This window comes from Rhagoletis pomonella, unplaced genomic scaffold (genome assembly GCF_013731165.1).
Source record: "Rhagoletis pomonella isolate Grant_MI unplaced genomic scaffold, Rhpom_1.0 Rhpom_scaffold_00004, whole genome shotgun sequence".
Taxonomy (NCBI): Eukaryota; Metazoa; Arthropoda; class Insecta; order Diptera; family Tephritidae; genus Rhagoletis; species Rhagoletis pomonella.
Genome location: NW_023458558.1, coordinates 5748634 through 5770233, shown reverse-complemented (window position 1 = coordinate 5770233; position 21600 = coordinate 5748634). Strand labels below are relative to the sequence as shown.

The window sequence follows — 21600 nt, the reverse complement described above, 5'->3', positions numbered from 1 at the left end:
AGCATTTTCTGTTGGCTAATTCTGGTCGCTATTTGATCGTTTCGCCACGATGTTGCGGTTCATAATGGATAATTCTCCTCCCTTTGCCGTCGATCTGGGCTTTGAAGTAGTTTGTGGAGTGTCATCGATCTTTGAACATGATCGCTTGCGTTGCTAAAGCTTAGCTCTTAAAAAAAACGGTCAAGAAGCAAATTGCCAGTAGAGTCACAGGAATTTTGGCATCTGAGATATTTCACTAATTTTTAAATCAATATAACTTTTAGCACGCGAATTACAGAACTGTCTTCACTAAAAATGCAGCCTGAAATGTCATTTTTCAAACGCAGGTCAGTTTGACGCATTTATTTAAGCGTTGCTAGCTGTATGGCCATCAACACTACATTTTAACAAAAATTCGCAAAAGCTTTTCATATGATCCAATTTTAGTTGAAAAGAAATATACTTTTAAGTTTCGAAACATGCAGGAACTAAGCATACTATTCTCGTTAACTATTTATGGAATTCACAAGATGTCTTAATGATGCCTATTATCGTCATTTTATTACCGTTAAAAACAATTTTAGCTAATTCACAGCAACAGCAAACAACTTTTTTGACCCTTTTACCCAAAATTCACAACCTAACGACAATACGATTGTTATGACACCTTGGGAATCCCCTAATCATACATATACATACATATATACTTAAGCATTAATGGCATAAAACGACTCACTCAGCGGTGATAATAATGAACTTGGATCCACACAAAATGCCACAAAGGCATGGAAGAAGTCTACTAATTCATGTAAGTCTGTACTTTTTACCATTTCTTGTAAGTAGCGTTTGGTACGATGGCTAGCCTGACGTAATATCCGTGTAAGTATCTTTTGACATTGGCTGCGCAAAAAATCTGCCGGCGGGCCGCGTACGCCTGTATAAGAAGAAATGCATCAATTGCCTAAAACATTAACTATGCACAAACATAGTGCACTTGTAGTCTAGTTAGATCAGCGCATACCATCATTACAGCCATTGTGACAGCCCAACACCAGTAGCGCACGTTTTATAATACCCATCGATATCTCGTGCGCATGCTCACCCAGCTTAAGTACACCCATTTCCAGTAATAGTTCACAAATGTTCAAACCCGCTTCCAATACACGCTGCGAACAAATGGTCATATCTCGTTTGAAGATATTGAAAACTGCTAACAAAACAATTTCGTAGTCAATGCCACCATCGCGTGTAATGTAGAAGGAGCTGCCAGGTGCCTCCGATTCGTCTACGCCAGTGTAATCGATGTGTGAATCGGTGTGCGAACGCAGCATTTGACCGCGGAAGCGATTAGTCGTGGTACCGGTGCCACTAACACCGCCACCGCTGCCACTTGTGCCGCCTGCCACACCGCTAATACTACCACCATTACTCAGTGCGTCCAATTGGGAGTCAATGGAGCCCTGCAATGGAGCGGCAAAAGGAGAAATGATTTATTGCAAAGGCGCGTGAAAATAACAAATTAATAGCAAACTATGTTTGTATGAACAGTGTGTGCGTATGTTAGCAGGCGAATGTGTTTCTGCAAAATTTCCGGCGATTACTAACCTGCCGCTTAAGATAATCTGGCGACGGTGTAGGCGTATGTTCCGTTACGGTGATTATGGGATTGCGCGGATAGAATGTCGTGCGCTGTCCGGTGGACTGGGAGGGACGCATTGCTTTCGGTGGCTCCACATACCTGTAAAATCTGGTAATTTTGAACAAATGCAAAATACGCGCAATTAGTTGTGATGATTGTGATGTGCGGCAGTGCGGCGACGATTATTGCATACAAGCCCATTGAACTGAACCGAATTTGGGCGTGAGTATGTAATACTATGTATATATGGGACAAAGAAGTAGGTAACAAGAAAATAACAGGCAAAAAGTGGTTGGTGCAAAAAGCTGTGAAGAAAGACGCAAATCAGGCAAAACTTGGCTAGATAAAAGTGCTAGATAAAAAGGGAAATAAGTCTATAAGGATGGCAAAATAAAGATAAGTTTTTATATTAAGGCTGGGAGTTCTATTCGAATTCCTTGAGTAACCGAATAATCCGGATATTTTGAATATCTGATAAAAAAACGGATAACAAAATGAACGGATATAAACCGGATACACAAAGAGTAGCAACATTAACCGGATATTCGGATAAAAATGGGAACCGAATATCCGGATTTTATACGTATATACGATTACTCAAACGGATATCCGAATATTCGGATGGACCCAGCCCTAATTCATATCTGTATTAACCGATTATAACCGATAAAGTCAAGGACATTATTTTGTAGAAGAAACATTTGCATTTTCCTTCCTTAGTACTTAGTAGCATGCAGCCGAAGTTTGCTTTAAATTGACTTTAGCGGATATTCCTTACATATGCAAAACCAGCCAACTCTACCGGTGGTAAAGTCGTTCTATTACATTATTTGGTATTATTGATGAATTTAACTTCTCAAAAATGCGTAAGCAATTTTCTTGTCCCAATGATAAGTGATTATTTAAAGAAATACTATTTTACATCCAACACTTTACATATAACAAAAGACGTGCACGTTGGGTATCTGTTAAAGTCCAGAGTAATACACGCCGAATTGCGTTAGCAAAGCAGGGTCGTATATGCAGTGTGCAGGGCACATTGGGTACAAGCCGAAAGCATGGGCATATCTTTCATTTGGTTCTGTCACAGCTGCGGGAACCCGGTCTCATTCCTCGGAAGGATGGGGATAAAAACAGTCGAAACCCATTTCTGCAGAACATTTCAGACTGCAGCTGCCTCTATCTTTAAGACGTACTGAAATTCATTAAAGCCATGAAGCTGAAATTTCCCTCAAACTCATCGGAGGCCTAGAAATTGTTTATACTCATCGTATTTTACGTCCAAGACGGACATCCAGGGTGTCGGTGGAATTACGTATGAGGTAGAGCGTGACTAGCATTCCAGAACGCTGGAGCAACCAATGTTGCGAATGTGCTAAATGGTTCTTTTTCAACTCAAGCACTGGTAATGATGACGGAACCGAAAACCTGGTGCATACCAGAAGAGTATATTCGAGGAAAAGTTCTGTGTTGCTGATCCTGAAACGGGTGGCAGCTGAAGAGATGTAAGTGGAAAGAAAATAAAGCTGCAGCTTTAGTCAAGGCGAGTATTGAACTAACTTGTGACTCTGTATCCGGAAATATACCGGAATATGTTGCCAACCAGGGATCTATCCAAGCAGAAAATAAAAGTCGCATGACCAATAAAATCATGGTCTCAGGACCAGAATCGGACGCGCCTACAATACGCGTCGATCAATACGATCTAACTGCCCGTAGATCACTGCACCCTGATTTTAGGTCGAAATGAATCTTTCATCACCCATATTCACCGTAACGTTAGTGGAGGTGTCGTCAACGTAGAACTCTTCATCAACCAGATATTTAGACTATCGGATCACTGTAACGTTTTCCGAGCAGAGGTAGCCGCAATAAAGAAGGCTTCGGACTGGTTGCTTTCTAGTGTAACACCTTTGTAGCAAGGCCCTCGGCTCCTTGTTGCTTTGTTCGAGAACGACGAATGATTGTTTGACTTTCTGGTCGATCGCATCGGATTACTACGCTATTAAGCTTATTTGGATTTCAGGTCATAGCGAAGGTGTTATCGTCGGAAACTGCATGACCGATGAGCTGGCAAAGCAGGGAACCTTTGTGCAAGTGCTCCTGAATAGAGAAAGTCTGGGTGCTCCCCTGATCTCGTTTGGTGTACTTCTTGACATATGGGCGATTAGTCAGCTCGAAGAGCGCTGGCAAGGTGCCTAAATTCTTTTGGCCACGTGTAGGTCCAGAAAACACTTGAGACTATGTAAGTTACACCTCTCGCTTTTGATGGGAGTACTAACAGATCATTACATGATAGGATAGGATGACGAGGTGGAATCATTTTAGGACCTGCTGCTCTTGTGTCTTATCTTTGCAAACCTAATGTTCAAGGTCATTGGGTCGCATTTTTTCCACACTCAGCGTTTTTCTGATAATAAGCTTTAGGTGTCATCTCTCTAATATAAGTCTGAGAGCAATAAACTATTAAATACATCAATTTGATTTTGTGCAACCTGGTAGACATACGGATTTTTGATTACCGTTAGCTAGCTTTCCATAAATTACATATGAAAATGATGGAGCGATCTCTCCAAACAATGACAAACTTATTTTAGGTTAGGTAAACTTAAATTTTCTGGATTGTAATGGAATGCTTACAAACTGGTTCATCTTTCATAGCTTTCATTAGTAATCTATTTACTTCACATCCTTATAGGTTGAGAGGCAGATTTGCAAATAGTGTTGGATATAAAATTTCCGATGTCTAACGAATATTAAAACTTTTCGAATAATTTGTCTACTTGTACATAAAGAAGTTCTAAAGTAAATATAAGAATTTAACATATTGATAGGTTTTTGTTTAAAAAAAAGCAAGCCCAAATGCAACGAGAAATATGTTGACTGTATGGAGAAGACTCACCCACTATCAAGAAGACAGCTTTGGATATTTAAAGGTTAAGAGAAGAGTGCAAAGATTTAGTAAGAAATACATAGTAATAAAAAGGTTTGGATTTACATAGATTGGCGTTTTTGGTGTAGTTTGGTGAGTATTGTATTCAAAAAAAAGGTGCCGGTAAGTGGTTGGTCAATTGAGGAAATATTGGAGCACATACGAGTATGCATCTAAAAACTTTCAATCATTTATGTTTTCGCTGATTACAAAGTGTTAAAAAAGTTTTCATTTCAATGCGTGTGTATGTATGTAATTTTCGAAAAATGTCAATATTAAATTCATAAGTTAGTTTAGCACTAGACAATTTCTTATGCATATGTGTCCATAAATACCAGTGTACAATAATAGTAAATATGTATTTGTAAAAATGTATGGATTGAAATTTTTTATTATAAAAATATTGGTTTATGAATTAAAAAAAAAATGTTTTAAAAAACCTTAAAAATTAACTACAGGAAAAATAGGGTACGAGTATATTTATTTTGGAAAAAAGGACTGCAGGATTCAACTAGCAAAAAATGTATTTATTAGTTGAGTAAAAAATGTGCTAATGCTATTTAATAGAAATTTAAAATTTTTTTTGTAGGTAAAATTTTAAACCAAATATCAGCACTAACAGTTTTTGTAGAGTTGAGGCATTATTTTTCACCCGTGATAGAAGCGCGGAGCCTTCTGATTTTCTGCGTTCACATAAGATATGAACATGTTTTTCAGACGATTGATAGCTACAATTAATCAATTAAACGAAAGTAATTATCGATTAGGTAGACACTGCGGTTAGTCGAAATATATTATGGCTTAGAAATATTAGCGCAAATGATTAAATTGTGATTTTCAAAGAATGAATTGGAACTATCAAAATTGATGAGATTTGGGTGTAATGAGAGTAGATTGGTGCCTCGTTTAGGAGTATTGGGTTTTAAATTGGATTTTTTTAGAACAAAAATTCATCAAATTTACTTTGGAATTAAAGAAAATGTTTAGCTAAATATTTCTTCCTAAAATCATAAATTATGAAAACATTTACATACATATCAGCCAAAAATATAAATGCATTTATACCATTACGATCAGGGCCGGCCTTAACTAATTAGGCGCCCTGTACGGATCATCCATTGACGCTTTTTTATATTTTATAATGAAAAAAAATATATATATTTTGAATTCGGTGCTCTATTGATATTGAAACAATACAAGTATGTACAAATGTATATATTTACAGTTATTAATAGTAGGATTCCGTATCTACAAGGAAAACTACTAAAACTGAATTTCCCTTCCCTTCCTTTTTACTAAATTTTAGTTTTGAAAAACTTTATTAAACATCTGCACTGGTATAGTTAAAACAGTACGCAGCGATATCCAAGTCAGGGAATATAACTTTTGAAGATTGGGCTTTTTGATAAAGTCAAATACTTAGATAGATGTTGTGAAGACGTCCGATCGGAATATGGTTGGAATGTGCCGCACCAACCTGCCCGAGTACTCTCGTCCTCCAACTGCGATCCATATCTATGCCTTATTTGGGACTCTTATTATTATTAATATAACGTCGTGTTTACTCTCGCTGCGACATAAAAAGATCTATTGTGCTATACCCCAATAGTAGTCACTCCAATCTTAGGCAATTTAAGAAATTAAGCACATTGGAGGGTGGCATTTTCGAAATCGTTCCCCGAGGTGTATCAGTCTATGATTATAGATGCGTGCGAAGCCCCACATATAATATGCTATGAGGTTTCCTTCGCCAGCCCACAAAAATGAAGTTCCACTCTACAGGAAGCCTCATTCTATTCAAATGGTACCTTAAGTTACAGTATCCTGTCAGACAGCCTGTGAGAGTTCTAAGACTCCAGGCAGGAGTTTGAATCTGTTTTATTGTTTCGTTCCCGTTGACTTCCGGCAGTGCGCATAACTACAAAGCTTTTGGTAACGCTATTGTAGTTTTGGATTTCATCATGTTTATGATCCAATCAGTAAGAAGGCTTGGAATATCCTTCCTTATCATATCTGTCGATGTTGCTTCATAAGACGTATTGTCAAGAGCATCCGATATGTCCAGGAATGCACTCAAAGCTATCTGTTGAGACTGCAATGCATTTTCAATAACTTAAGCTAGGCTATGTTATTGCAGTATTTCCTGATATGCGGGTTGAATTTCACATACGCCCTTAGGAGTTGTGCCAAGTTTTTCCCCACTTTGACTTTACTCCATGTTGATGGTAGGTGAGAAACTAGGAGTTTTGAGGAAGATGACAGTGTCTTTCACTGCCTGAGCTAGGGAGATATCCCAGGGATACAAAACATCGTCCGCTTATTACTAACATCCTAGACTCTACAGTCAGTCTAGAACAACTTTTGGAGGCATGAAATGTAAGCGCTTGTCCTCCGGCCACATTGAGGCAAGACATTTTTCCCATCATCTCGCCATTGTAACACACACTCAAGAAGCAGGTGCAGTGTTATCTCTTTAGCTGAGGCGGAAAGCGGCATAGGTCTTTTGACAAGATTTCTGACCTGTAAAGATGTCCTCTTAATCTGCACCATCCCGTGAGGATGCCTGTGACAAGCCTATAACTCTTCTAGTTGTGAGTGGAGTGCCTGGAGCGCCAACCGACTGTCGCTATGGATTGATATTCTCTCATTACGGTAGTTTCTACGTAAGTTAAACTCCGCACATAGATTGTATGCGAACCCCGATGACCTCTGGTGTTTCTAAGCCAGTTCATGTCCCTCAAAAATTGAGTTCTTCCAGGGCTCTATTTGAAGTCTAATTGAAAACAATTGCCTTGTATACCTTATCTCTGTGGAAAAGAGCTAGAGGAAGCTGGGACCCTAGCAAGCCATCTCTTGCGAAAATCAGAAGAGTGTACGCTTGGCTGCCTGCTCTATGGTAATATGCATGGGCTCACGGTAGAGAATTAACTGAAGCGCTGCCGTCGGTCGTGGACGCACCGCAGCTCCCGTGTTGCACACACATGCCAGACATCGCAGTTTTGTGAAAGACTGTCTCACTGTGACTAAACTGGTTCCAGAAGAAGAAAGGGTGAATGAAAATGTTTTAGCACTGTTTTAAGGAAAAAATTTGACCTAAACCTCTAAGGGCCGTTTTCTGAAGTAACCTTTAACTTTAAAGCTCACTTTATATATAAAGGTTGGATAAAAAATAAAACCATATCTAAAGTTAAGCATTTCTATTATCAGTTTTTGACGATTGCAGTATGTTGCTGGATTGTAAACCAATTAAAAACCGATAATAAAATAATTTACTTTAGACACAATCATAAAATGCAAGCTTTAAATATAAAGTGAGCTTTAAAATTACAGCTTACATGAGAAATTACAGCTACAATGAGAAATATGTATTTATGTATTTGTTGTAGTATTTACTAATAAGTAACAGAGTATAGCTACTTATTTATGCTTCTAAATGTATGTATTTATGCATGTTTTTTTTTCTATGTAAACTTTGATAAAATATCTATGTATGTACGAGTATACGCAAAAAGAGTTTCGAGCAAAATCGCTTTAGTGGTTACCTTAAACTTGGCATTGATTTTCCTTTAATAAGATTACTTGCTGGCTCTCTGGTAATCATTGAAGCTGAGCGTGATAATTTCTTCTCGCCCGTATCCAGACTGCGATGATATTCCTTCGGGAAGTTGAAAATAATTAATCAGTTTCGCAATGCTTGCGATAGTTAAGCAGTATGCATGAGAATAATCAGCAAAAGTAATTGAACTATTAACTTATGAATATATTCGTTTTTAAAATATAAGGGAGACAGTTAAGCTCATAGATAAGTGTAAACGCAGTGTAAATAAAAACTTAGCAATAGCAAAAATTAAGGAGTTCATAGTTTAGATACTCTGCCATAGGGAAACTAAGTAAGTGCTTTAATTAGAATTTGTAAATAGAATGCCGGCTAGTTCAGTAAGTACGAACTGTGGGTATTAAAGGTAGGGGAGCATTGAAACATTAAAATAAATAAAAAGCAGTAGTACAACAGAACAACAAAAAAAAAAGATTTAGTTTAGTTCAATCTTACTGCATGTTGCAGTGGTCTCTTGCCATTAGCAGAGCTTGTTTCTAGGCCTACTTTTTCAAGATTCTTCTCGGACTTCGAGAACATTTTCGTTTCGACAAAGGCACGCAAATCAGCCATTTTGACGCGCTTCTTCTTCTCACTGCCGCGGCGCTCCGCTGTGGGGCTGGACTCTTCTACGAAGAAAAAATAAATAAATAAAAAATTTCAAAAGTGTATTTACCGCAAGCTGTTGAATTAACTTACCAACTTGCTTAGTTACCGCTGGTTCCGGTATTTCGATGTAATCTTTAGCCACTGAGCTGCTTGGGCTATCGCGACTATTGCTGCCCGGACCTTGATACAGTGAAATCTCGATTTGTGGTATGGGTAGCGAGTTGGATCGTTTGCGTGGCTGATTCAAACTAATGGCCGCCTCTTCACCGATTTCGCTTAGGCTGCGATTGATAATTGAGTACTATTGTTTATTTTTTCGTGCTAATACGAGTTTTTACTATAATTACCGATTGTACATGTATTGTAGACTCCAGAAAATGCCCTCTTCCTGCCAGTGCGAAATGAAGAGGCAACGCAACACGGCTACATCAAGAAATGTGGCCGCCGATACATCCATACGCACACTATCAGACTTATCTGATTCGGTCTCCTTCTCCAATGATGGACTACTCCTATCCTTTACCGATGCACCACGCATTAGCTCTTGTTGATCGAATTCGAACTTTGTGGCTGGTTTATCTTTGTCGCGTGAGTGTACCGACTGCCGGCTGCCGCGACGACTTTGCAATTGTTGTTGTTGCAGTAAGCTTGCGTCGGCCTTTGTAAGCAGAGCCAGAGCGAAAAAGAGCAGTGTGAATCGAGTAGTAAAAAGTTGCACACATTCATGTGCTTACCGTAAAAAACGAGTTGTCCATTAGATGTGGCGCGGAGGGCAGCCGAAAAATGACTACGCGTTCATCTTCCACACTTGAAGCCTCCTCGGGTATGGTCTCGGGAAAAGCAAATTCTTTGGGCGAAGAGACCCAAGAGTTCTGCAAAAAGTAGCATGACAGCGTGTAAGATTTGAGTGATTTAGGCATAAGACTGATAAGCTTACTTCTTCGTCTTGCCTGGTGTGCTCCGATAGTTGACTCTGCGGCGAATCTAGTTTTGGTGAGGTGGCTACATCTGCATTGGATGATGGCTTGCCTAGATAATTTCAATCGAATAATATTATTATGATTGTGCATACTCTGCATGCAATAGGTGTAAATATGTATGCATGCACTCACGTCCAGGAAACATATCCGTCGAACCTTTCGGTGTGGGCGCACAGAGCAAATTACGCGCCTTTGGCTTGACAGGTGCCGTAAAACAAGGTGCCCCCGGCGCGCGATTATCCCACATACCCTGCCATAATTTAATGCCATTTTCTAAGCGGAAATTTTGGAAGTCTGATTCTTTCAAATGGTGTATGATGGGCGCGAATAGGTATACAAAGAGCTAAAAAAATAAAAAAATAAAGTAAAAGTATTTCTTACATCATATTTAACAGTAAACAAAACTGATGCTGTCTTAATTGTACCGTTATCGTAGGCACCGAAAACAAATATTGCTCCACAGATTTCTGCTTGGGTGTCTCATCACCCAAAATTTCATTTCCGCCCTCATCATCAGCGCATTCCTCGGCGGCGTAGAGCAATATCCACTGCATGGTGTAGAGTAATTTCGTTTCGACTGGTCCAATTGCTTGCATATCTTTGACACGATTGTGCAACAAGGCGGCAACACAGTGCATTACGTGTGGTAGCGCTGCCTGCAGTAGTCGCCAGCGTGGTATAGCCCCCAGTGCTTTGGTGAGCGGCGGCGATAAACCGAATTGGATGTTTTGTACCAGTACTTTTTCAAAGGACTGTGTCGTTGGCGTGGAGGTGGAGAAAATGGATGTGAAAAAAATTTTAGAAAATGTTTCCTTTTTTTAAATAGTTTGAGTTTTTTTAATTTAAGCTCAATTAATTGTAGTAAATTGCATATTACTTGAAAAATATCTAGCGAGGATTACAAATATTTTTAAAAAGTAGTTGCCATCCAATTCAGCTGATAAAATTAAAGTTACGAAATTAATATAGATATGATGAGTTCAGTCAAAGAAGAAATGAAAAAAAACCGAACAAAATGGGTTATTACCTTGCAAGCTTCCTTTGATTCCTGTTGAAATATTGCAATGAATATAAATAAATAAATAAAATTAATTATTAAGGCTATTTATTTTGGTTAAAATATGGTATGAATTTCAACTACAAAAAACATTTACTGAAATATTTAATAGACAACAAGCAATAGAACAAGAGCATGCAAAGTTAAGATGTGAACACTTTAATTTACTACATACGGATGTTTCGAAAGGTACTAAATGAAAGGACATTTTTAATTTTGCAGGCAGCGCACCCGGCGTCGTTCGGGGTGAACAAATCAAAATATAAAGCGGTAATACACATAAGCATAAATTAAAGGAGATAAACTAGTTTCTTTTTGTTTGAATTATGGCATCCTTGTGAGCCATACTATTAACTTTATCGTTATTTTTTTTAATTAAGATTAGCCTGCCTATTCGCTTAGCAGTTTTGTATAGCTGCACTTTTCCGGTAGAAAGCTTATTTCGAAAGGAGTTTTACAACAACAAAAAGTTTGGAATTTTTTTTATCGAAACACAAAAGGTCCAAAAAACGTACTTTTTACAGAATTGAAATCGGACCAGTGTTTGGTCAGGCATCGCCGTCATACGAAAAACATTTGATTTTTATACATATAGATTAAATGGGCTATAAAACTGCTTCACTTCCGAGCTCTTCTGCGGCAGCACAAAACCCGTACGAATGCCGCACAGCAGGTCCCACTGCATTCATCAGGATTAGCAGCAAAATATACTCCCTGACACGAAAAGTCCAAATTTATTTAGTTTTTTTTATTTATTAACCTACAATAAAAAGTACCTTACAGACTAGACAAATACATAAAGAAGCCAAATTGGACAATTAAAATATTATTGAAATATAAATACCATATTAAGCAATTAAATTGAGTATTTAAAAAAATTGTTTCTAGATAAAGGGAAATCAAGCAGGCTCGAATTAGATAATGCTTTAAATTCCCGAAGCACACGTTTAATAGGGGCATTACGCGCAATTTTAGGCTTAAAGTTTTCCCCTAACAAGGATAAAAACTGCGAAGATTTATTTGTGGAACATTAAAGCTTAACTGGGGATTCAGTGATGCCATTAATAACATTCAAAGTCCAGATTAATGAGCATAAGCCGAGAATCGTAGGATGGAATATGAGCCTCAAGCCGTAGGCAACGTGATGCATGTTTAAGAAATATTTGTTGAACACTTTAAATTCTACACATCGAAAGTTGGTCAAATGGTATCTAAATGATAACTGCCTACTCCAAGTAAGAACGGATAAAAACAGCAGGATTAGTAACTGTGGAGTGATCAGTGACAAAACCATATTGTTTTGGGCCGATTAAAAACTTAACCGCAAAATAAATCTTGGCCAATGCAATGCATTCAAAAAGTTTCGAAATGCGTGGCAACTAATAACATTTTTTCCACTTTTAAAGAAAGGTGTGTAACGGTAATTTAGAGATATACGAAATCTTCGATAAATAATTTTTTATAAAACGGTAAATTTCAGAAACGCTTGAAACTTCGGTATTTCCAAATCAAAGGACGCTAACTTACATAAAATTGTTACTAAACTAGTTTTCGGAAGGGTGAAAAAAAACTATATTTAATACTTACGCCCGAACTTAGCCGTTTTTACTTGTTATTTATAAGATGAATACAATTTTATGTTGCTCATACGCCATGACGTTGGATTTGTAGAAAATGAATTTTCTTCTTGCAGAGGTAACTTACTTATTTTTACAGTAAAAGCAAAGAGATTAAAATTTGTATATACATTTATGAATTACTTTAAAATGGTTTTCAGAAGGCTAAAAATATACTTTTTTATATGCTTTAAACGTTTGGAGTTTATTATATACAAGCGAACAAGTCTAATACTATTTAAGTTGAAACGTAATAAGGTAATTCCACGAAATATTACACTACCGGTCTTTTCTAATTTTCTAATAGTGGTGGCGATAAATTCTCGAAAAATCTTAAGCAAATCAAAAAAAAAAAATAACAAATAGGAGCCACATAAAAAGCTTTCCATGGAGTTGCAAATGTATTGTATGATAGGAGTTAATTGGAGACAATTCATGCTGCCAGAAAATACCGACATACACATAGTACTTCATAGAGTATCTAACAAATGATGTACATACTTTTTATTTACTATTTTTTCCAACTACAATAAACTCAACTACGAAAATACATATATGTATGTATGTGAATCTAAGCATGTTGACTTACATGATGTCCCGGTGCATGTTGACAAAACTATTGTACATCAAATACGAGTAGCACAAGTAATCACATAATAATGAGCATTTCAAATGTCGTTGTGGTTTGTTAAATGGTATGATCGAAATCGTAATAAAAGAGCAAAAAATAAAAAAAAGAATACCATAGTTTTGTACAGTTTCAACAGATATACATATACTTGTACATATATGTATGCATGTGTAGCATATGATAATGTGTAAGCAATTGGGTGATAAAATTATGTCGCAAAAGATATATTTATGTGTGTACATATGTACATATGTAAAATAAAGAGATAGAAAGTTGGAAAGAGAGAAAGAAACAAGATGCATGTCTGCCGGTAGGTTTTAAGCCAGAAAAGTATGCATAAATCAAAGACACGTAAATTTGTATTATAGACTACAGATAGCTTAGCGAATTTGGCAAATTAAATATTTTTTATTTTTTGCGTTTATTTACAGCTCAAAGTATTTGCTTCGAAATATGCTTTTTACCAGGGCTTCGGAGCAGAGCGGAGCAAAGGAGCAAGGAGCTGAGAAGCAAAGGATTTTAGCTGGAGCGAAGCTGAACCAAAGAGCTAAAAAAATAGTTTGCTCCTTTGCTGCTTAAAAAAATCTATATTTTGTTTGTGTTATTTTCTCGCCTGGTAACAATTTATTTAAAATATTTTTATTTTTGTTTTTCCTCAATAAAAATTAAGAGAATATTGAGTTAATAAATTTACTTAAATTATTATTTTTTGCCACTGAAAATAACCGTGTTAAATAAACTTCCATTCTATTTAATTAACTTGGACATTTTATTTAGTTTTTTTTTTTTATGCAAAAGCGTACACAAGTGTACACGGTGTATATACAGATGTATTTCTGTATCAAAAGAAAATTTTCAAAAAATGTCGTCTACGTTTTTTGACGGTTAGGACTTGATATGTAAATAAAAAAGTGTTTTATTGGGAGTGGGAGTGGAGCAAGAGCGGAGCGTTGAAAAAACACCTTTGCTCCGAAGCCCTGCTTTTAACTTTGCATTTCATATTTACAAGTGCTTCCTTGACTTTTACGCATCTTCCACTCCAAATTTGAATACTCGAAGGTACATACATCGAAAAGTTAGTAGTAGTCTCATTGACTTTGCTCGGTTTTACACATTTAATTATGTACGTATGTGTATGTATGTTTTTAGCCACTTCTTTACACTTAACAAATATAATCTTTGATGTTTTTTTTTTGTCATAAAATAAGAAAAATTACAAATGTATTAATTGAAAAAAACTCACCATGCAACTGGCCTCATGCAATTTGCCTAATTTTGGCCTTATGAAAGGCGCAATCTGACGCCATAGAAACGTTTGCACAGATACCGGCAAACCCAGATCCTGCATGCCATCATCCTGATCGATGTCATATTCCTCATTATTATTTATATGGAAATTATTGTTTATTGTATTTGTGTTGGTGACCATTGTGTTTTGTGGCATTTTTTATTACACTGAATTATTGGTATTTCGTGACGCTGTTGGCGCTCAGCGGCATATTTGAGCTAGCTGTGAATGAGCAACAAAAAGATGCATAGTAAACACCATAAACATACACACATACATACATATATACGTATGTATAAGTATTTGTGGCATATTCGAATGCCAACGACCCCCACTAAAGCCAAACAGCCTATTTAATCCCCTTTAGTGCTCTTGCAAAGTATTACATACATACATACATATGTAATTGCCAACTGTTGCTCTTTGCCTGTCGGCAGCCGTTATTATCTAAGGTGAGTGGATGTGGGGTTTTTCCTTTGAATTGCGCTCGTAAATCAACAGTTGGCAACAGGTGTTCGCGTGCGCCGACTCAATTCATAAGCGTTTATAATAACATACACTCATAATTGTGAGTGGTCCCCGCCCCCTACTCAACCCAACTTTCTCTAATCTTTTGCATGTGTGAGACCAATACTTTCGTATTTGCCTTTAATCTCAACCCCCAATTTGTGTGCTGTTTTGTTTTCATTGATAAGCGCCAGCTACATATGTATATGAACAGCCGGACAGTCGGTAACTGATAATCAGCTGTTTGCATTGTTGTTGTGCAGCGTATGCTCCACTTTTGACTTGGACGCAGACTCCGCATCTCGTTGGTTGGTGACGGCTGCTCCGCGTATACAGACAAAATTCAGTAACCAGCATAGAGGTCGCTGTGGTAAGATGAAAAGAAATTTTTTCTTATATTTTTCAACGAAAAATTTTCACTCTTACATAATCGTGTGAAAAAATTCACAAAATTGTCACAAAACCGCGCACAATTTTTCTTATCTTTACGCACAAAACCGTTATCGTTTGTCGCAGCTTTAATTGAATTCGAGTGCGGCGCACCCAAAAAGCCAATAAAATACCAGAGCACTTGCTGGCAAGCGCCAGCGTGGAAAAATAGGTTTGGCCTCCTACAATTTGTTCACTTTACTTCAATTATATTTAATTTATTTGCGCGTTCTATAATTTACACTCATGATATTGCGTTAACTTACTGGCGAAAAGCTTGCAAATTGCAGTGTTAATTGCTTCTGAATTTGCTACTTGATCTGATTTTTATTTTTTATTTTTTTGTGTTGACGTTGTATTAACCGTGATTTGAACGTTGACGGTTTGGTGGTTCGGATGCGACTAACTGCTATTTCTGCCAGGAAGAGTACGACAAGTGACGAGTGCGTTAACGCGAAATTAGGACATCTGTTGGGGCAAATACAGGATGTGTATGTGATAGTAAAGGACAAAAGTGAGGTGGACTGTTTCTGTAAATTTATTGGCGTATGCTTAAGAAAAAAAACGAATTAATTAATTTGAATAAAATAAAATAAAAAAATATGAAAACAAATAAAAAGGAGTACAAAAAATCAAACAAAATAAAATAAAATAAATTAAAAAATGCAGAATAGAATAGGTATACTTATTTCATCCGATGCTTAGCTTGTTTTCTTCACTAGCCGCGGTTTATACCCAGCGCACGACCTATTTCTGGAGTTGGTAGTTTCTTAATACCGAATACACGTTTATATAGCTAGCCGCTTGCTCTCAGATAGACGCCCGCTTGCATCCGCGGATTGGTAATCGCATCTTGCACATGGGTTGCTCACGGCTTTCAGAGTGCGCGAACGAGGTCGCAAGAGGCGAGATTAAGTATAGTCGTACAACTGTAATTGCATACCCAGAACAACGACTATAACCCATTGGACTCCATTAGGAAACAAGAAAATATAATGAAACAAAATAAAAAAATTAAAAAAAATAGAATATGAACTAAAAAATATTTAATTTACTAAAAAATAATAAAACTAAAAAAAATGTAATAAAGTAACGCAAACAAAATTAAATCAAAATAATCAGTATTCAATAATTTTTTTGAACGGCATCAAGCTTTAAATGAAAAATTGTTGTAGAAAAACAACAATAATTTACAAATAGTAGGTAGCTGCTATTTCGGAGATCACCACAAAGATTTTTAATTTAAAATGACCTCAAGCTAAATAAGATCGAAAGTAAAGTCAAAATGTAGGAGATATTATTTTATACTTTTGGTCCATTTACAGAAACGTGGTATGTCAAATAGTTTTTTATTTAAATTCCTCCTTCGTCTTTTTAGTCTTGTATGTATAAAATTTTATTTTAAAATAATTCAACGATATTCTAATTTTTTATTTCTTGTCTCCTTCAACATATGTATATGGGGACATACGTATATACATTAGGGTGGTCCAAAAAAAAAACAAAGTCTGAATTGTAATGCTCTCACCCCCCTAGGATTATTTTATATCGAAAAAAGTTTACCCCTATTTTTTAGTTTGAAATAAAAAAAAAAAAATTAGGGGACGCTCAAAGCGCTCAAGGTTTTCTAAGTATGTATTTTTATATGAAAAAAACTTTACGCAGAAATGGTATAGAATTCTTGAAAATCAATATTATTCGATCGGAAAACTCTGATTCTCATCAGGATAAATCAAATAAAACCGAAAAAATAATACCCAATTATTTATTTAACCATTTTTTAATATTAACGACATTTTATTGGTCCCCCTATTGCATTTTTCGGGGTTTTTGGCTGACCTATAAATTATAGTTGCGATTAAAAAAATGGTTAAATAAACAATGCACGTATGCCATTTTGCCTAGTTGGTCAACTTTGCGGTGCAGTGTCGTGTCGTGCAATTCCACTGCAGCATAGCGCGGCATGCTCCATAAGAATATGTGCAAAGAGCATTTTACTGTGCAGTGTAGTGTCTTTCGTGTCGTGTGTGTATGTATAGAGAATTTCCATAGGCCGAGTTTACTAGCAACTTTTAGTTGAATGTAGCAGTTGTCTGGTGTAAACGACCTTTCAACTAAAGCAATGAAATTGGCCAGCTGCCTACTTTCGTTCAACTTTTGATTCAACTAATCGTCTGCGAAAGTTGAACCATGTAAATTCTTTATTACTTTTACAGTTGTCATCATTACGGCGCTTAAAATCTAATTTTTGCTGCATATTTTAAGGCGCTGTCTAGGCCAGTTGTGTATGTCCTATATATTCTACGTTCCATTCCCACAACTATATATTATACCATTGATATTGTGTCTTAATAATAATAATACTAAAAGCCAGTTGACACAAGCTGATAGAAAGGATAAGTTTATAGTGCAGCGCTGTGTAAATGTAGATATTATGTGCGGCATCGAGAAACTTGGTTGTCCCTTCATCTTGCGGGGGAATTTTCTCAATTCGTACACAATGGACCGGTGTCGTATTTATGTAAAATAAAGTTTCTGATTATGCCTTACTAAAATGTAATTTTTATACGCCTCCTTTTTATTTGCATGTAAAAAATATTTAACTGGAACAAGATCTAGTCCAAAATCTAGTTACGTGACTAGTTCTGAGCTTGCATAATTTCTTGCATGGCATATTTAGGTAGGTGGATGTGTGTAAGTATGTATAAAAACAATTTAACAAAATGCCCAAAGATGTTTTAAACTATTGTGCACGCTGTTATTTCACAAATATTTAAATGTTTATTGAAAAATTATATCTCATTGGCGTATGTCCAAAAAATCATGTTTAATTTTTGCGCGAACCAGTACACTGTATTCATATTTACATACATACATATGTATAGTTTGTAGACACACATATAAATTTCCTTTTTTTTTGCATTGTAGTAATTCGCAAGCCCCAAGCGGTTCATCAAAACCAAGACTTGCCGGTTTGTATTTCTCCTCTCTGCGTGGTGGCCGTCCAGCATTCTAATTTTGGTATCAAATTTAACCGTTTTTTTTAGTTTAATCTTTTTTTGATCTAAAATAATAGTTATTTTATGGTTATTAGTTTTACAATAAAAAATTTTATTTTTTTTTTAATTTTTATTTTATCGATCATATTGTAGCCTTTATTTGCAGATATAATTTTTTAGATCATAAAAGATTTAAAACGGTCAGCCTCATTATAACGGTTATGAATTAATTGACCGAAAATAAAAATAAACAATTTGTCTATTACTATTGATCCAAAAAATAAAAATCAAAAATAACGAATTTGCAGTGATCTGAAAATGAAAATATTCATACGTTTTACGGTTGTTTTTGGTCGAGTTTCATTAGTTACGCGATTGAATCCATTCTTAACCTCTCATCTTCGAAGAGAATGGTAGTAACGTAACAAGTTTTAATGAAAACAATTATTAAATACTCGTTAATATAGTCAGTGCCCTCCTAGCATCTATATATACATATAACAACGTGCGACCAAAATCAAAAATTTTTAAAACACACGAAAAAATCAATATATTCACTAAACTAGGAGCCAAATATAGTATAATTGCGTTTTTAATTTTTTTTTTAGTTTTTTTAAGGACTTTGAAGTTTCCTGGATGTAATTGAATAAAAAAAATATTTAAAAAATTTGGTGCACAATATGGGTATCCGTTAAAATGAAAAATTCTGTAGAATTAAAAAAAAAATAATTTTTTGTTGCACCAGGAAAAATAAATGTTGAAAATGTCCTTTTAAAACGTTATCCTTGAATATCCTTGGAAATTTCCAATATTTATTTTTGAAAAAAAATTATATAACAAAGACTAGTATGTAAACTACGACATCCTCGAATTTCGCCCTTCTAACTTTACAACGATATGTACTAATTTTTTAGAAGTCGGTTAGTAATTTTTTTGTTAAAAAAATATTTTTTTTTATACCATATGGGTGCCAAAGTGGTAGTTTGAAAATATTTTCAGAGGATTGCAACCTGCTTGAAATGGCGAATTTAGTTAATTTATACTCAATAATACTCAAAAATATCTAAATATGGACGTCAAACGAAAGAGTGTTAAGAAATCTCTAGTTTCAACGCCAAGAATACTTTTTTAAAAGTTAAATTCAAATTATTTTATAAGTTAAGGGAATTATTAAAATATGGGTTTCAATCGAAGGGGGTTTGAAAAAAATTTTTATTTCTGAACTGTATTTAGCGGGGTTGCCACATGTTTGAAAATTAAAATTCTACTTAATTCATCAGCTAATTAGAATATGTATCGAAGTGTCCGGCCAAGGAGAATTGACATTGAAAATACTTTTGAAGAGGGCTGCCACCTGTTTGAAAGGTCTAACTCAATTAACTAATACAAAAAGTATATGAAATATAAAAATACCTAATTCAAACGAAAGAATGGTAAGAAATCTTTAGTTTGAACACTTCGAACGTTTGAAGAGAGTTGCCACATATTTAAAAAGTTACATTCAAATTATTCAGTAAGTTGAATGAATAACTAAAAGATGGGTATAAATTGAAATGGGTTTGAAAGGGATTTATTCCTGACCCTTACTTAGGAAGGTTGCCATTTGTTTTAACGAAGCGATGCAAATTAAAACATGCACTATGCGAGACTGCTCTTCACTCTGAAACGATTTTGCTGAAATATGGCACTCGGATCTCTTATAAATCTGACTAAAAATTTGGAATATTTTTTAAGTTTTTGAAATACAATTTTGGGCGTTTTAACGCCATGCGGGTTCATTAGTAGTTTTATACACCCTGTACTTTTAATGATGTGTACTTTATCATAGAACAGGCAGCATACTCCAACTCATCACATATGCGCATACTCTAACATGCACTTATCCACATCCATAAACATACGTACTACTATAGTATAAAAATATATTTAGACGATTTAGTCGTCGTTTGCTTGTTAAGTACATCTCGGTTAATAGACGAGTGTCACCGGCACCACCCTCGCAAGTCGATAGCCGCAAGGTGTACCTAATGCTGGGCAAAACTGGGTCAACAACATTGCTGGAAAAGCGGGTGGCGGTATGTATTTTCGTTTAGTAATTGTTGATTGTGGCTTGCCATTTTACTGATAATCTAATAAAGCTACTACGAAGTACTACTACACTCATAAATCGATTAAGGTAAACACGGCGTATGAGTGATATTAAGGTTGTACATATGTATGTAAGCATGTGGAAGCTAGAGAGCTTGAATGGCTATGTATGGATGTATGCACGTTCTTATCAAATATTACATTTCATACAACATTTTCTACATAAAGCAGTGTCGACAATAACGGTATATAAAATAAAGCGAAGGAATCGAAAAAGATAAAATGTGTCAATCGGTGCGCAATTGTGATTAATGGCGTATCGTTGATGCACAAAAATAAATGCACTTAGCTATTTACGCCTGGAAGTACATACATACATACGTGCAGTTAGCGTCAAAAATAAAATTACCCTAGCGTTTTGACGATTTTATTTATTTATATTTTCTATACCAAATTTTTCTTATTTTTTTATAAAAATATATGTAGTTCTATAAACAGCAAAAACAAGAAGAATATTTTTTTTTTTTTTTTTTTAATTTCATATAGAATTGGGGAAAATGCTAAAAAATTTTCATCACTATTCTCAACTTTTCAAATAGATTTTGTTCATGTGATATATGGAAGAAAATTCGCAACACCCTTGACAAAAAAAAATTCTCAAAAATCAACGGTAATTTTTAGAGACTTGAAACTTGCACCTTATTATACGAAAATTTAAAGGGCTGCAATTACATGCTAAAATTTTTTCTAAGAAATCAAATTGAAAAGGTGAAAACTTAGATGAAAATTTTTTAGTATTTCTTGAATTTTCCCGAGTTCTATGTATATGAAATTAAAAAATTGATTCTGCAGGTTTTTGCGCTTGAATGAACTACATTTTTATAAAAAAGTGAGACAAATTTTGTAAGGAAAATACAACGAAATAAAATAGTCTAAACGTCGGGGTATTCATATTTTTGACGCTGACTGTATGTAAATGTAAACAAACCGGACAAATCAAAGTGGACATAGTAGAGCGGCTATTGCTATTTTTGTAAATACTCGTATACAAATACATAGAAAAAAAACCTCGGAATTATCATAGGGGTTGATTTATGTACACTTTTTTGTATAAACTTTCAACAAGTTCAGAAGCCTGCGCAGTTCTGGTCCATTTCAGATGAGTGTTGTAAACAAAGCACAGCTGATGTTTGTCTCTGAGCCGCATCTGTGCGTTGGTTAGAGTCATGAATATGTTTGTTTGGGTGTCGC

The 21600-nt window shown here is 35.6% G+C and overlaps 1 protein-coding gene across 1 annotated transcript in view; it reads right to left on the bottom strand.

The window, feature by feature from the left end:
* The window catches only part of LOC118737379 (protein unc-80 homolog), a 33293-nt gene extending 17673 nt beyond the window's left edge, over nucleotides 1-15620 (bottom strand). The window contains exons 1-15 of the mRNA XM_036467833.1: nucleotides 15529-15620; nucleotides 14282-14548; nucleotides 12997-13023; nucleotides 10762-10782; nucleotides 10160-10486; nucleotides 9867-10077; nucleotides 9692-9783; nucleotides 9489-9626; nucleotides 9102-9412; nucleotides 8845-9035; nucleotides 8602-8774; nucleotides 8093-8205; nucleotides 1585-1726; nucleotides 1001-1439; nucleotides 716-913 (exon numbers count right to left, since the gene is read on the bottom strand). Of these exons, the coding sequence (XP_036323726.1) occupies nucleotides 716-913; nucleotides 1001-1439; nucleotides 1585-1726; nucleotides 8093-8205; nucleotides 8602-8774; nucleotides 8845-9035; nucleotides 9102-9412; nucleotides 9489-9626; nucleotides 9692-9783; nucleotides 9867-10077; nucleotides 10160-10486; nucleotides 10762-10782; nucleotides 12997-13023; nucleotides 14282-14482 (2584 nt within the window). The 5' untranslated portion in view covers nucleotides 14483-14548; nucleotides 15529-15620. The remainder of the gene's footprint in view (nucleotides 1-715; nucleotides 914-1000; nucleotides 1440-1584; nucleotides 1727-8092; nucleotides 8206-8601; nucleotides 8775-8844; nucleotides 9036-9101; nucleotides 9413-9488; nucleotides 9627-9691; nucleotides 9784-9866; nucleotides 10078-10159; nucleotides 10487-10761; nucleotides 10783-12996; nucleotides 13024-14281; nucleotides 14549-15528) is intronic.
* Between the last annotated feature and the right edge of the window lie 5980 nt (nucleotides 15621-21600).